The sequence below is a fragment of the Megascapheus bottae genome, chromosome 33 (assembly GCF_031878675.1).
Source record: "Megascapheus bottae isolate mThoBot1 chromosome 33, mThoBot2.hap1, whole genome shotgun sequence".
Classification (NCBI taxonomy): Eukaryota; Metazoa; Chordata; class Mammalia; order Rodentia; family Geomyidae; genus Megascapheus; species Megascapheus bottae.
In genome coordinates, this window is record NC_143541.1 from 5333775 (window position 1) to 5350025 (window position 16251).

Sequence of the window (16251 nt, forward strand, 5' to 3'; positions counted from 1 at the left end):
GAAATTACCTAAATGTTCAGCAGTCAAAGATTAGATACACAAACGAGGGTACATCGGTATAATGAAATGCTCTGCAATCATTTGAAATGCATAGAAATGTATTTTTGATGTGGGAAAATTGTGTAATAGAACATTATACAATTTGCTAGGTAACAAGCGGGGAGTAACACCACACATGAGAGAATGCTCTCATTTGGGAAAAATATATCTGCATACTAGAAAATGTATAGATTATAAGCACTCATAGGAAGCATATTTGCATTTGTGCATCAAAGAAATTCCTAGCATCAGACTTCTTGAGTGATACCATTTCTGGGATGCTTTAAAATTTTTGATATATGCACCCATTCCCCTTTTTTCAGACTCCTTTTATAAATACTATTTTATTAGTAGTAGTAAAGTGATATACAGAAGAGTTACTGTTTCATAAATCAGCTCATGAGTACATTTCTTTTTGGACATTGTCACCCCTTCCTCCACGTCCCCCAGCTTCCCCTTTTTCAGACTTCTTACAGTACACATTCATTAGCTATCTACTTTGGGAAAGGTCTTTGGTCTTGCGATGGTTGTTGCTGTAGTGGCTGAGATCATGCCTTAGAAGGCACATCTGAGCGCCAAACTCAGGGCTGGTGTACCGTTTCGCCCACGGTCCCTTGTGTCCTTCAATGCCTGCCCTTCTGGTCCCACCCTCACGGCACAGTGTTATGATGGCCAGTCTGGGGCAAAAGACAGGAGGCAGATAGAGCCAGCCCACTTGCCTACCTTTTTGAAGAGCCTGATGACATCTTCACTGATCTGGGAGAGGCGGACGATGACGTTGTTCATGAAGACGTCATTGAGGGTAGCATGATCTCGGCTCTCCCGCCGGGTCTGATGTAGGACGAGATACCAACAGTTCACGGGGGAGAGGAGGTACTGGTCCTTTCTGGGGGAACCAAGCAGCTCAGGTTGGCTCACTGGAACTGTGATGTCGTTTAGATAGTTACCCACCTCACCACGCCCCTGGGTGGTTATTTTTTATACGGTTGGGGAAACAGGCTAAGGAGAGCTGAAGTGGTTTCTCCACAATCATAAGAGACTGGAGCCAGAACACAGAGCCCAGGTCCTTGACACTAGTCCTGTTTCATCTATTATCCTGTAATGTGGTACTTACTTGATGCTCTTTCACCTTCTGAGAAGTGGCTGCCTCCCCCGGGACTCTGAAGTAGTAAATGGACTGTATCTAAAATTCATGCATGAGTTCTAGAACTGTGGTACAAAGACCAGAAGGAGGATACATCTCCCCTCATCTGCCTCCCCCAGCCCCTGGGATCCACTCAGGCTCTTTTAACCCCTTTGCCCTTCCTTCACCCTTCTGTGGAATTCTGAGAGGCACAGGGCTGGAGGGTTGTTTTTCATTTGGGAAGAAGGATTAAGGAAAATATGTTAAGTACATTCAGGACCAATTTGTGTCCTGTGTTGGGAGATTCCTAGGTATCTCTAGCTGGGCATTATGGTATTCAGGGAATCCCACAGCATTCTCCAGCTAGCAGTACCAGCACACCCAGGGAACCTGTTACAAACATGGATTCTGCAGATCCACTCCAGACCTGCTGAGCCAGAAACACTGGGACCAGCCCAGGCAATCTGGGATTCAACAAGCCTTCCAGGAGATTCTGATGCACACTCAAGTCTGAGTGCTTTCCAAACCAGTGAGACACACTGTCTCTTCCCCATACTGTACCAAGACCTCTCTATGAGCCTCAGGCAGGAAAGAAGAATAATTAAAAATCAAAATCCAGAGCAGGACATGGTAGCACATGCCTATAATTCTAGTACTTAGGAGGCTAAGGAAGGAGGATCCTGAGTTCAAGGCCACCCTGGGGCAATGTAAGCTAATTCTATCTCAGTTACAAAGCAAGTCACTTATTCAAAAAAGAAAAACAACAACAATAACAACAAAAACCAATGATCCTATCATGCCCCATGAAGTATCTGTGCTAAGCATTCTTGTTCTCTGACCCTGAATCCTGACTATGTGGTGCGTACATGTGTGTGCATGCGTGCGTGTGTGTGCGTGTGTGTGTGTGTGTATGTGTGTGTGTGTGTGTGTATGCACATACTGGATCCCATGGAAGCTGCACAAGCCCCTGACCTGTGGCATGTAAAGAAGCTAGATCCACAGGGAACAGAATGATGGACAGGGTCCTCAGGGGAAGGACTTGGGGGCAGAAGCTTCCTGGAGGAAGCTTTGGTTCTAGATTGAGAACCAAAGGTGGGGCTGGAATATCCTGAGCCAAACCTCCAAACTCTAGAATTGCATTTTCAGTCCCCCACGTGGCTGCTATGCAGAAGACAGCAGGCAACATCCAGACACCAGGGAAAAAGTTGAAGAGTTCAATACTGGGTTAAAAAAATGATTGGACCTGACAAGGTGGGAGTGGAGGAGAAGGAAAGAGGCCAGGCTGTCCTTTTCTGCTGGGATGCTGTTCCACGCCTGTCATGTAACCATCCAGATCTCCAGCTCTACCCTCCAACTTCTCCTCCTGTATATGTGGAAGTGGATAGCTCAGCTGTGGAATAAAAGTGAAGGTCTACTTGGTCAGGACCAGAACTGACATCTGTGTAGAAAGCTGGCATCTGTGACCTTGGTCATTATGGTGCCAGGTCCTTCCTGCCCCCCTAGGTTGTAGATGGAAGCCAGCATGGTAAACCTGAGATACCTGGACCTGGGTATGGGTGTTCTCTTGTGTTGGTAATCCTACCTGTGTGCTCTTATGCAGACTACCTATCCCATAAGAACTAGCTACCCAAACCGCATTGTCGGTCACCAGGAAAAAACACCACCACCACTACCAATAACAAAACTCTTCAGCCATTCTGCAGCCCCACAATCCATCTGTGTTAAGCATTTTGTAAGGCCAGGGCATAAGACACAATGGAGCCCAACTGGTAGTTCCTTCCTCCAAGGAGCAGACAGGATGTGGGGAACATAGTATCCCTGTGTTTATCCCACAAGTGTATGTAGTTAGACTAGCAGAAGGTAACAGGGAAGAAGGGCACATGACAGTCCAGAACAAGGGGTCATTGAAGCATCCTTGAGAAAGGGGTAGGAAACTGGCCAGAAAGACAAGTTGGAGGGTGCCAGAGAACGAGTTTGGGAGTTTGAGAGGGTATGCTAGAGCAGAGCAGAGGGACTGAATCAAGGCCAGTGTAGCAGGAGTACAGGAGGTTAGGTGGGCAGGGACAGAAGATGACACGTGGTGGGGCTGGTAGGATTGTGATGAATGTATGGAACACAATTTGGTGTGTCACCGTGGTTATCCTGGGAGTGCAAGAAGTGGCTCCAAACCTCATGTGGCGGCAGATACCCAAAGCATCAGCCCTTTCTTTCTAGTGGGTCGCTTGTCCCTTTTGCAAATGGCCAGAGATCCTGGCAGCACTCTCTGATAGCAGCTACCTTTGCTGTTGCAAATTCCCTTTTAAAAGGGACCCCAGCCCAGTGCACTCTCATTAAAGGCACAGTCTGAGCAACCTTTCTGTTCTTCCCATCTTGCAGCCAAGCCTATCTTCAGCAGGCAGAGCTGCTGAGCTAGGACATAATGTTGGCACTCATGCATATGTATATATTTTCCTTTTTTTAAGGCCAGAAAGTAGCAATGAATATTTCTGGTGAGTCACAGCTTGCTTGCTTTCTTTGGCTAAGGGAGGTGAGTATGAGGTTCCAAGATACAGAATCTGGAGAAATGAAGCCTTGCCAAGCTGGTGAGCTAGGAAAATGAAATTAGCATTGAGCCAGCTTTTCCAGCTTCTCAGCTGGGGGCCGGAAAATTCCGCTCAGCAAACAGAATCCAGTTCCAAGCATTCAGAGCCCCATTTTGCAGATGAACCAAAATCTACCGCCCTGAGACCCTGGCTCCTCCAAGAGGGAGGAAAGTTTCTGCAGCTGTCACTTTCCCCCAAAGCCAGGTCCTTAACTCCAGCCTGGTACTAAATCTGAACACCCTGCCCCATTAGCCATACCTGGGCTATCATCTCTTTCCCTGCTAGGCTTGGTACTTTATGGATCCACCTACGAAAGGAGGCACTGGGCAACTTGTACACGTTAGGAAGGAAAAGGAGTCCTCACCTAAGGCTCACCTGGCCCCTTCTTTCATCTGTCAGTCCTGTGCCCTAAGCGTGGACTCACTCTGCCTGGCCTTCAGGTCCCTTGTCTACCAGGGGGAATGAGGACTCCTTCCCTGACTCTCCCACTCCACTGGGAGGACGTAAGCAGCTGAGGGCTGGCAAAGGAAAAACCAAAGGATAAGCCTTGCCTAGTAAAATCCAGGGAAAACTAAATTCCTACATACCACTTCAGAAAAAAAATCTCCTTTCTGACCACACCTACTTTATATTTTTAGTATAAAATTTAAATGATGTCCATGTATGTGTATATATCAAGCACAGACATAGATAAACAAGCTGCATCCCACACTTTAGAGTGTGCTGAAAATAGTCTCTGAGGGCTCCAGGGAACCTGTATGAAATTGGGAAATCCAGATGGAGAGACTGAGGAAGAAAAGGGGCAGTAGTCACATTAAACTGAATCTCAAAGTCTCTGCAGGCAGCAGAGAAAGGAAGGTAGAAGTGAAAGCTACCCACTTCCCAGGAGAACCCCAGGAGAGGCCCCATGGTGAGCATACCCCACATCAGGAGTGCTGCCTTGCTGCACACCGTGCTCAGATCTCTTGCTTGATCCTTGCTTTCTACGTAGCCTGGCACAGGGGATCTGCTCTACTCTCAGTTTTGCTTTAGAAAGCTTTATCTGCCATAAATAGCATACGACTGTAAAACTAAAATCAAAGCAAACTAAACAGCATTATTCAGTCATAAGGAGATGCTAAGCCTAAGGTCTGTTCTCGGTTTCTCAAAATGAGACCAGAGAGCCATTGATAAGCATGCTCAACCAATTGAGGGTTCTGTACTGAAGGCTACTGAAAAGTCTGAAGAGGAAAAAGGGAATTCAGCATTCTGGGCTCATGGGTAATCAGTGATTCCTTCGTATTTGGAGGAATGTGGATTGAATTGGATCTAACCATGCACAGTGTTACAGAAAAGGCCACCTACGAACCCCTAGGAGGTCCTGTCATGGTAGACAGCTCTGGCTAGGAGAATTAAGGTTTTGACTTGAAATCTGCCTCTGAAAACACTGTTCTTGCTTCACTTCTCTCCTGCAGCCTCATCAAATATGTCTGTTTCCCTCCTGTATGTAAAGAAAGTCCACGGGAGAACTTCCATCTTTGTCCCTTTCGGGAACTTCGCCTAGACAGTGACTCCTAAGCCAGCCTTGGTTAGAAGGGCAGAGTTGACCAGGCAGGGAGAGGTAGTCTAGTTAGATGGTATCTCAGCTACGGAGGGGGAAGAAACACAAATTCAGTGTTTCTGACTCCTGGAGTCAGACTAACCAAGATTTCCTAGCTGTACCACTTAGGGGATATAGCTGTGTCTCTCTGGGCTTAAAATTAACAATCCTCACAACCTCCTGATTCTCAACTAGAAAGGTAAAAATAGTATCCACCATCCAGATACAACATTTACCAAGAAAGCTCAGTGAGACGGTGCATGTGATTTATCTGGGAGAGTACAGGGAACTAGGAATGTGGAGGTAAGAGACAGATGAGAAAAAAAATGAGACAATTGAGTAGAGTGATTTAGTTATAGAAATGGGGACGGCTATCTGTGGAGAGACAGACCCGCCCTGCGCTTTCTCCATCTCCATCGCTACTGAGCAACCTGTTAATCCTGAATTTGTTGCACATAAGCCCAGTTCACACCCTGCAAAAATGCCTCTGTTCAGGAGTACCGTGGAAGGCTAAATCTAAGTGCAAAGTGCTTCTCTGAAGTGAATTTAGTTATTTGCTAGGATCTTCCCACCATCTGTCCTAATGAGCTGGAAGACAGTCCAAACCTCCCCCGTGCAAAACATTTGCATAAAACATTACTTATTAGCCACTCGAGCACCTCCCAACTCTGCCTAAAATCTGACTTTTCCCAAACAATTGTTCCATATTCAAAGGAATTCTTGTTGCTTTTCTCACAATAGTCCAAAACCCAGCCAGCAACACTCAACCCCTGTGGACAAGGCATTTTTAGTGGCATCTCCTTTGGGAAGTGATGGGTATCACAAATCAAGGGAATGAGAATAGAAAGGGGCTGTGGGTTATCACATATGTGCAGCCATATTTGCAGAGTATGGATACTACAGAGGGAAATCAGCATTTGTCTACAACAGAGTTTTTCTTTGCACCTAATAGGTGCTTATTTGTGAAATACAAACGCATGTTATGAGGAGGAAGAGGTCGCCAAATAACTCCCAGAAAGAAGTCAACCAGCTGCAGAAGTTCTCAGAGCCTACCATATACCAGTAAGCTTTGGGAATCTTTAATTGGGGTGATGAGTGTGTATTTCCAACACAGGGCTCCCTTTTTCTTCCCCTTCCTTTGTTCCTTACCTTTCTCCTCCTCCTTCTCATTGACTTCCTCCTCCTGTTTTCCCTCTCTACTTCTAACCCCAAACATATCAAAGTGTTGGTGTCTTTAAAAAAAAAAACCAGGGCCAGGAGTTTGGCCTAGTGGTAGAATGCTTGCCTAGTATGCATGAAGACCCGGGTTCGATTCCTTGGTACCCCACATACATAGCAAAAATCTGCAAGTGGTGCTGAGGCTCAAGTGGTAGAGTGCTAGCCTTGAGAAAGTTCAAGGACAGTGCTCAGGCCCTGAGCTCAAGCCCAGGACTGGCAAAAAAAAAAAAAAAAAAAAAAAAAAAAAAAACAACCTTTTTTAAGGTATCAGGGTATGAATTCAGGGTGTCTCAGGGCCTGGCTCTTACTTGGCTGGCTTGCTCAACCTGTGCTCTACCATTCAGTCATGCCTCCAGCTTGGCTTTTTGCTGGTTAATTGCAGATAGAGTCTCAGGGACTTTTCTGCTCTGGTTGGCCACAAATCATGATCCTCTGGATTTCAGCCTCCTGAATGGCTAGGATAACAGACCTGAGCCATCTGCACTGAGGTGTAAACTATTTCTCTAGAAAACCTAGAGGAAGAAAAGGGCCTAAGTCCCACTTTAGCCACAGCACCACTTCTGGCTTTTTCTATGTATGTGGTACTGAGGAATTGAACCCAGGTCTTCATGCATGCTAGTACTCTACCACTAGGCCAAACTCCCAGCCCCCACTCGACTTTTCATCCATTCATTCATTCATGTGACAAACTTGAATTAGTGCCAATCATGTGATAAGCTTTGTGCTGGGTGCTTAGGATCCCAGCTCTCTACCATCATACAGCTTATGCTCTGTTGCTCTTCCAAAGAGGACAGATAAGTAAACAGTGGAGCTTAACACAGAGATGGGTCTGCTTCCACATCTCCTGAAGGCCTTTCTATGTCAAGTAAGAAGCAAGAGACATCCCAGACTCCCCTCCTTTCCCCTGCTCTACCTCTGAAAGACTTCCCAGCCTCTGTGAACTTCTCCCTATACCAACCCCCCTATGAGTTTCCTCAGCTGCATTCTCACTGTGTCTCACTGTGGTCTTTTAAAAATGCAAAGCATGGAGCTGGAGGTGTGTCTTGGATGGTAGGGTACCTGCCTACAATAAAGGGTCAGATAGCAAGTTCAAGTCTGGGGTATGGGGAGAGAGAAAAATGCAAGCAGATAGCCAGGCATTGGTGACTCACACTTGTCATCCTAGCTTCTCAGGAGGCTGGAATCCAGAGGATCATGGTTCAAGGCCAGCTTGGGCAGAAAAACCCATGAGATGCCATCTCAGTGGTGGAAAGCTGGATGTGGAAACATATGGCTATCATGCTGACATCTATGGGAAGTCTAAAATAGGTGAACCATTGTTTAGCTAAGAAAGCAAGTCTCTATTTTAAGTCTCCAGAGCTGGGGAAGCAGTCTGGAGGTAATACAGCACCACCTATACAAGTACAAGGCCCTGAGTTCAAACTTCCATACCACAGGGGGGAAAAAAAGGAATTCCGTATTGTTTTTGAAAATGTTCCACCTTCCCCAGGAGATCCCCAGGTTGACATTAGGGAATTTCCTTTGAATCACATGCCACATAGAACTGAGCCCAGCTGAGTCTCAGCCTAAACACAGTATTTTTTGGAAGATATACATGTTCCCATTGTCCAGATAGATGAGAACACCCGGGGTCTGGGGAAAGCTACGGCCCCTAGAACAAAGACTTATAGTGAAGAAATCTCAGTTCTGTCTCTAATGTGCTGCATCATCTTGGACAAATCAGTTCCATCTCTGAACCTAAGGTCAGAATGGATTGTATAGACCAAATAAACTCCCTCTGTTTCCTCCTTCCCTTCCTTATTCCTCTTCCTTTCTCTCTCTCTTTTTTTCTTTCCTTTTCCTCCTTTCTTTCTCTCTACAATTCACCAGCATCCTGTTTATGGCCAGAACTGGGCCCACTGTAGCGAGAATAAAACAAGACGCAGGTACTACCTCCAGACCCTAGAGCTACGAGGAGGGCAGAGGGCACGCTTAAATGAAGAAAGCAGGTGGACAAGTCTAAAGAGCTCTGAGCACAGCCCAGACGCCATGTACTGAGCTCCAAGGGAGAGGTACCCAGGGATCAGTGAGCACCCTGGGGTCAAAGGTGAGTCCGGCCTGCCCTAAAGACTCTTGGCTTCCAAAAGCCATGGGGTGCTCCACCATCACACCGAGGGCCCACTCCAGCTGCACCAGCCAGGATATCACCCTAATTGGACTTTCATAGTGTGACAAGCAGTCTGCTTGGCCAAACTGCCAGCTGGGGCTCCTGTTCCATGTGGTGGCTCAGTTAATGAACACATACTGGGCTGGCTGAGCTTATTATAAGCCAGGCAAGGGAATAGGTGGCCCCCTCCCACCGTACCCCCTCCTCCCAGTGTTCATACTTAGGATGAAAAGTGACCTTGTTCCCTTCTCAGGAGGAGCGGGCAGAAGAGATGAGACCTTCAGCACAGCCTGCCTCTGTAGCCAGAGGGCCACCACATGGGCAGCTCGAGAGACCGAGCCACCAGTGCCAGGATTTGCAGAGACAGCAGAGCTCAGAACCCAGAGACAGGGTGTGTGGAAAGTCACAACAGGTGAGAACCCACATACCATAACTGAGTAGATGAGGGTGCCTTTGGGCACTGAAGAGGAAGCAAGGGACAGGAATGGTTCATGTACCTGCTCAGTGGAGAAGGAATTTTAAGGTCACTGTGCTGAAGGAATTTAGATGGGAGCTGGCAGGCACCCAGATGAAAGCACAACCAGATAAGATCAGGATGTCCTTAAGGTATCATGTAGGCAAAATAGACAGCTGTGTGCAGGATGCTTGGTAGGACAATAATAGTCATATTAATACTGAGCACTTACCATCTGGGACAAGAACTTTTCTAGGAGTTACTCATTTCTCCTTTCCTCTTCTAGTTCTTATTTTCACTTGCACTTTGCACATGAAGACAATTCAGGCCCAGAGGTCCAAGGAGATTTCAGAGCCAGGGCCTCACAGAATGCCCTCTGCCTCCCAAAGGCCTGGCCTCCTTCATGCCTTGTCACCCCCCACCTGCCTGCCGCCCCCCAAGTGGCTTCTTGCCTCCCAAACTCACTTGAACTGGTGCTCTCGGGAGCTGCGGATCTTGGAGGAGAAACGCTCGGCCAGCTTCTCCAGGCTGCGGGAATATTCCAGTTCGATCTCAGCTTTTCTGCGGAAGAACTCCTGGAGATCTTGAAGCAGCTGCAGCCGAGACTCAGACTGCTGCTCCAGGCATTTGAACTGCTCCACCAGCTGCGTGCGGATTTCTGCAGGAGGCAAGGAGCCCAAGGTTAGGCCACTGGTGGGGACAGCAGTGGGGTTTATCCAGCGACCCCAGTAATGCCAGCCCAGACCCAGCAATCTAAGCAGCAGCCTCCCCTCCCCCCACGACCACCTAGGGCTGGTCTGAGCTTGAACATTACTTTGCAGACGACTGGCACAAAGATATAGTAGAGGCTCCATTTTTCCCAGTCAGCCTAAGCCACTGTTCCCACATGTCATAACAGTTTCTGAAATATTCACATAGATAACTATGAAGTTCTTTCGTAACAGATCTAGTAGATTCACTCATTTTTCTTAGGAATGAACTTGCTTAAAAAGAAAAGGTTTATGTCATGACCTTGCAGCCAAGACACAGGAAATGAGTTCAACAAAAGCAATAATTATGTAAAACCTTATCTGAACTATTGCTTGGCAAAGACTCACAACCTGAGTGGTTTACTGTCTGTCAACAAAAGGGAAGTGGCAGAGTGAGAGGTGTTAAAGGAAGACATTCTCCAGGACTACCAGAACCAAGAAGGTTGCTAAGAGGATATGTCTCCCTCTGGGTTTCAATGTTATTTGAGGCCAGGCCTGTGTTCTGCTTTAAATCACCTTGAGTTCCATGTATACACATCTTAAGAGCCACTAGAAGAATGGCGCCCACACTTCAGAAAATATTAAGTAATCAAACCAGGTCTGGGCAGCTAGCATATCAATTGAAAAGCTGGAGTCAAGAATTTAAAATTACAGCTGAATCCCAATAACCACAGCCAATCACATCGTCAAGTCCTAATGGTGTCACTGCCGTAGTCCCCAGGAAGGGAGGGATTCCTTCTCAGCCACCCCCCAAACTCTCAGAAGATCCATCTGTCAAAAATACTCTGCTCGGTCAGGAGTTTGGCCTAGTGGTAGAGTGCTTGCCTAGCATGCACAAAGACCCAGGTTTGATTCCTCAGTACCACATACATAGAAAAAGCCAGAAGTGGTGCTGAGGCCCAAGTGGTAGAGCAAGCCTAAGGATAAGAACAGTGTTCAGGCCAGGACCCAGGACAAGAAAGAAAGAAAGGAAGAAAGAAAGAAAGAAAGAAAGAAAGAAAGAAAGAAAGAAAGAAAGAAAGAAAGAAAGAAAGAAAGAGAAAGGAAGGAAGGAAGGAAGGAAGGAAGGAAGGAAGGAAGGAAGGAAGGAAGGAAGGAAGGAAGGAAGAAAGGAAGGAAGGAAGGAAGGGACGAGAAGAAAAGAAAAGAAAGAAAAAGAGGGGAAGAGGAATGGATGGAAAAAGGGAGGGAGGGAAAGAAAAGAAAGAGAAGGGAGGGAAGAACTGGGGGTAAATGAAGGAAGAAGTAACATTATCCAAAAGAGAAATGATAGCCCCCCTGTACCACACCTTAATAATAACAGTACAATCATTTTTTACAAAACAAAGGACAACTGAAAAAGTATGTCAGTGTTAGCAAAACTTTCTTTTATCAAGGTATCATAAACCCCATTTCCATCACCATTACCACAGGCCTTGAAAACATGGACAAACACATGCCCATCAATATATATACACTGACTCTCGCAGTTTCCTGTCTTTCAATTTCCAACTGTCAATAAAGCTGCGGGATGGGGAAAGATTCAGACCTTCTGAATCAGACTCTGCATTTTTACACGGTCCTATGTCACCCATAGGCATGAGGAGCCCCAAAATCGACTGCCCATCATGCATTTCCTACATAATGCTGCTTTTTGTGCTTCACAGTCAATCAGATGTGTAAAACGATGGCATCCTGAGGAGTTGTGGAATCATTGCAATCGTAAATCAATCCAAAAGAAATATTATTATGGGGCCGGGAGTTTGGCCTAGTGGTAAGAGTGCTTGCCTAGCATGCATGAAGACCAGGGTTCGATTCCTCAGCACTCCACATACATAGAAAAAGCCAGAAGTGGTGCTCTGGCTCAAGTGGTAGAGTGCTAGCCTTGAGAAAGCCCAAGGACAATGCTCAGGCCCTGAGCTCAAGCCACAGGACTGGCAAAAAAAAAAAAAGAAATATTATTATGTTTGTATGGTCAAAGGTAATTTAAAGTGTCTGTTCAATTAACATTTATGTTTTGGGAAGAAGCAGGATAACCAACAAGTTTCAAGCATAAAATTCCATAAACAAATTCAAGAAGATAAAAAAATATAACTTTTTACTTGTTTGGGTAATTGTTGATGGATGCTAGAGAAAATCTGTATATTACAGTTTTTATCCTACAACCTGGCAATTCTACTAATGGTTATATGCCAAAAGAATCAGTATTTATATCTACCTACCCCCCCCCACAATATGCACAAGAGTACTAACTTTACAGCCAAATATTAGAAACAGTCTTGAATATCTAGCACCAGTAAAAGGGATTTTTTTTAAGTGTGAGATAATCATTTGGTAGAAGACTATATCACAGTGAAGAGGAATGAAATACTACTGCTATTTAAAGCAACATGTTTGAAATACATAAACCTAAGGGTTTTTTAAAAATTTTTTTGTCAATCCTGGGGCTTAAATTCAGGGTCTGAACACTATCCTTGGGCTTTCTCAAGGCTAGAGTTCTACCATTTGAGCCACAGCACCACTTCCAGTTTTTTTCTATGTATATGGTACCAAGGAATCAAACCTGGGTCTTCATGCATGCTGGGCAAGCACTCTACGACTAGGCCAAACTCCTGGTCCCCATAGACCTAAGGTTTAATGGAAAGCAGCCAAAAAAAAAATGAGATCATGAGAAGATAGTTTATAATGACAAAGATGAAAGTGATGACAGAGTATTAACTAAGAAGGAACAAAAAATTGCCTTTTGGCATTCTGGAGATGTCCCATATCTCCATCTGGGTGGGTGGTAAAAGTATATTGGTCAAAATTAATCGAGCTGCACAGGTAAGATCTATGCATCCTTTTGCACTTATGTAACACTTCAATTAAAAAAATAGATACGAGGGCTGGGAGTTTGGCCTAGTGGTAGAGTGCTTGCCTAGCATGCATGAAGACCCAGGTTCGATTCCTTCGTACCACATACTTAGAAAAAGCCAGAAGTGGTGCTGAGGCTCAAGTGGTAGAGTTCTAGCCTTGAGAAAAATCCAAGGACAGTCCTCAGGCCCTGAGCTTAAGCCCAGGACTGGCAAAAAAAAAAAAAAAAAAAAAAGTAGGTAAGAAATGGCTGTGTTACTTAAGTTCCACTTGATACATTTTTGATAGTGGTATAATGTTATTCTAAAATTTCAGTATTTAAAAGATGGCAGAAATTTATTCTTTGTGGCTATATACTCCTAGAATGAAACATTTTAGATGCCAAGTTAAAATGCATGAAGCAGGAGAGATTTTTTTCCCCCTAAGTTCATTTGGAGGGTAGAAATCAAAAAGGTTACGGCCATTTTTTTTTTCCAGAGCCCTGGCAGACACTACTTCACCAGCAAGGCCTGGTCCCCTGGCCAGCGACCCTCCTCTGAACTCTTCACAGCCACTTCAGACTGCCTTGTCAGTCTTGAAGTAGTAGTTTTCACTCTTTCAGATAGGAACTATGGGTCTACCTACCTCTTCAAAGGAAGCCTGAGCTCTGAGAAAGGGTGAGGGGAGGATTGTATCAGCACAAAATAGGATGCTTGGACATCAATACCTGTACAGCAAATAATTATTAACCCTTATCAAATGCCTTTGCTCCAATGTACTAAGTATTGTGATTGTGACAGACCCAATCAGCCAGGCACCAGTAGCTCACAGCTATAATCCTAGCTACTCAGGAGGCTATCTGAGGACTGAGGTTCAAAGTCAGCCTGGGCAGAAAAGTCCATGAGACTCTTATCTCCAATGGGCTACTCAGAAAAAACCAGAATCGGTGCTGTGACTCAAGATTCTTTGAGCACAAAGAATTTCAGGGACAGTGCCCAGGCCCCAGGACTGGTGTGAGAGAGAAACAGAGAGATACTCACCTCTGGGGTGGGGATGGGGGCAGGAGTGTGTGTGTGCCTCACTCACATTCCCACAAGACCACACCCTGCCCTACCAACGCTGCTCAAATCCATCGTTACAACAATCCCCACAGTTGCCAGCTTTTCAAGAGCACATATCTATTCCAGGTCCAGCCCACGTTCTGTGGATCCTTCTTTCATGTAAGCTGTATAGCATTCCCAGCAACGGCCTAGAAAGTGCCCTCCATGAGGAAGAGGAAGCTCAGAGCAGGGCTAGGGAGGAGAGTCATGCCCCTCTAGGGGCAATGTTGCTCTAGATGCTGTAATAGATCCCACAGACCTCCATGGCCTGTGTTTTCTACCTCTTGCACTCATTACCTAACAAGATAGGGACCTAGGGAGATACTGCTTCTTTGAAATGCAGTGGCTCAGCCCCTCCTTTACAGGGCATCTTCAGGAGCCAATGTTCTCATATTCTGGAGAAAAAGCTCATAAATCACACTGTGATGACAGGAGACAATTTGGAAGGAGCAGAGAACCCTTCCCAATGCATACAACCAGCTGGAGGCTTCCAGGCAGGGCCAGGCATGGAATCTGCCAGCAGTTTGGACAACTCAGAGTCTGTCTAGCAAGCAGAGGCCCTGGCAAGAGCCCCACTCTGTAACCCTGAGGGATTTCATGACAGTTCTCCTGCCTTCAAACTCCCTTCCAAGTGGCTGCTTAGAAGCTGGCACAGATTTGGCTCTTCTCCTTGAGGATTTCAAAGAGAGGGAAAAATAAAGTATTTAAAAAAAAAAAGTGTTCCCAAGCAGCAAGTATTCCCTCCAGGGGATAGATCTAGTCACAGCACAGCACAGAGTGACAGAAAAATGAGCAGAAATGGGGAAGGCAAAGGAAGAGGTTTGGAAGTGGGGACAGGCTTTGATCTCAGAGCCTCAGAGCTGAGGGTGGCCTCAATGATGCCTTGGTAAAGCCTCCTTGCTATACCTGCTGGGGAATGAGGCCCAGAGTAGAGGTGATAGCACTGCATCACAGGTTTCCTGAAGCACCCCATTGCTTATAGAACCAAAGGCCAATTCCTCTGGCACTGAAAGCTCCAAGAATCTATAGCCTGTGAATCCATTACCTGCCATTCTCCTTCTGGCTTTCTAGGCAGCAGGCTCCCTAATGGTCACTGTGTCATGTTGTCACCTGTGGCAGGGGTACCCCTGCCCCTTCTAACAATGGCCTCACAAGCAGGATCAGAGATTCTTTGTATCCAATGTGACTAGAGCTCATGTTTCTTAAACCAATAGATTATTTATGGAACTGTTTCATGTTCACTAAAATATTAATCAGAGTGCAGAGTTCTTATAAATCCCTTCTTCCCTGTGATGTTTCTCTTATTAGTAACACTTTGCTCTATCACTTGAGTCATACAATGTTGGCCCTTTTTTGCTTTTATTTAATTTCCAGATAGGGTTTCGCATTTCCACCCAGTAAAGCCACTGACCAGAATCACTTACCTATTCATCTCTGCATGTCAGATCATCACATCAGACCAGGAGTGTGGCTCAATGGCAAAGTGCCTGCCTCGTAAGCACAAAGCCCTGAGTTCAGACCCTAGTATTGCCAAAAAGATAATGAAGATAAAAATCTCTACCTTGCTACACACATCAGTTGTTTATAGTCATTTATCACTATTTTGCATCTGTGTAGGAATATCTTCTGATTGAAACATTTTTTAAAATCAGTATGGTTTTGATTGACACATAGTAGCTGTAAATATTTAAGTGGTACAATGTGGCATTGCAATACATGTACACAATCTGTAACCATTCATGATACTTTCTTTGGTGGGAGTGAGGATCAAAAGATTCACATTGTGGGGGATTATGAGAGAGTCCCAGGAATTATTTAAAAAGCAAGCATGTTGACCTTGACTTCATAAATTAATGAAGTTTAATTGTAGGGATGGATATAAAGACAGAGCTAGTTATATGCTTCCCTTTACTTCTGCCATGTTTGAAATTTTCCATAAGAGAGAAAGGAGGGCGGGGAGCAAAGTCAGAAGCTTAATGCTAAGCTTGCAGCCTGGTTTAACAGGTCTGACCAGTTGGGTATACCAAGATGCCTGGGGGGGGGGGGGGGCTCTGTCCCTAGCCTGCAGATGGCCCTCTTGGATTAAGAAAGAAGCCAGTGGAACCATAACAGCAATTGTAAGTGCAGCTTTCCAGGCCACATCAAGATTCTAATCCTTGAGCCCTATCTTTGAAATGCTATGATTTTTCTGGCACTGCTTGGAATGGAGAGATCTCCTCCCTACCCTAATTTGTGTTCATCCTGAAAAGCAAAATCAAGCATTTCCTCCCCTGTGGATAACCCCACAGCTGGGCTAGCAGTGTTCCTTATCTTATCCCTTATTCCAAGTAGGGAAGACAGGATCAATCTGACCCCATCCCACACCAGGGTTGACGCCTAGGGCTCCTAACACCTTCCCATTCAGAGATCACTTGCACTCCAGCTCCTTTCTCCACCTCAGTGCTATCAGC

At 45.6% G+C, this 16251-nt stretch overlaps 1 protein-coding gene across 3 annotated transcripts in view; it reads right to left on the minus strand.

The window, feature by feature from the left end:
• Srgap3 (SLIT-ROBO Rho GTPase activating protein 3) overlaps positions 1-16251 on the minus strand; it is a 169320-nt gene that overhangs the window by 71724 nt on the left and 81345 nt on the right. For all 3 annotated transcript variants that reach the window (XM_090323892.1, XM_090323891.1, XM_090323890.1), the window contains exons 2-3: positions 9607-9799; positions 763-925 (exon numbers count right to left, since the gene is read on the minus strand). In XM_090323892.1, the coding sequence (XP_090180018.1) occupies positions 763-925; positions 9607-9799 (356 nt within the window). The remainder of the gene's footprint in view (positions 1-762; positions 926-9606; positions 9800-16251) is intronic.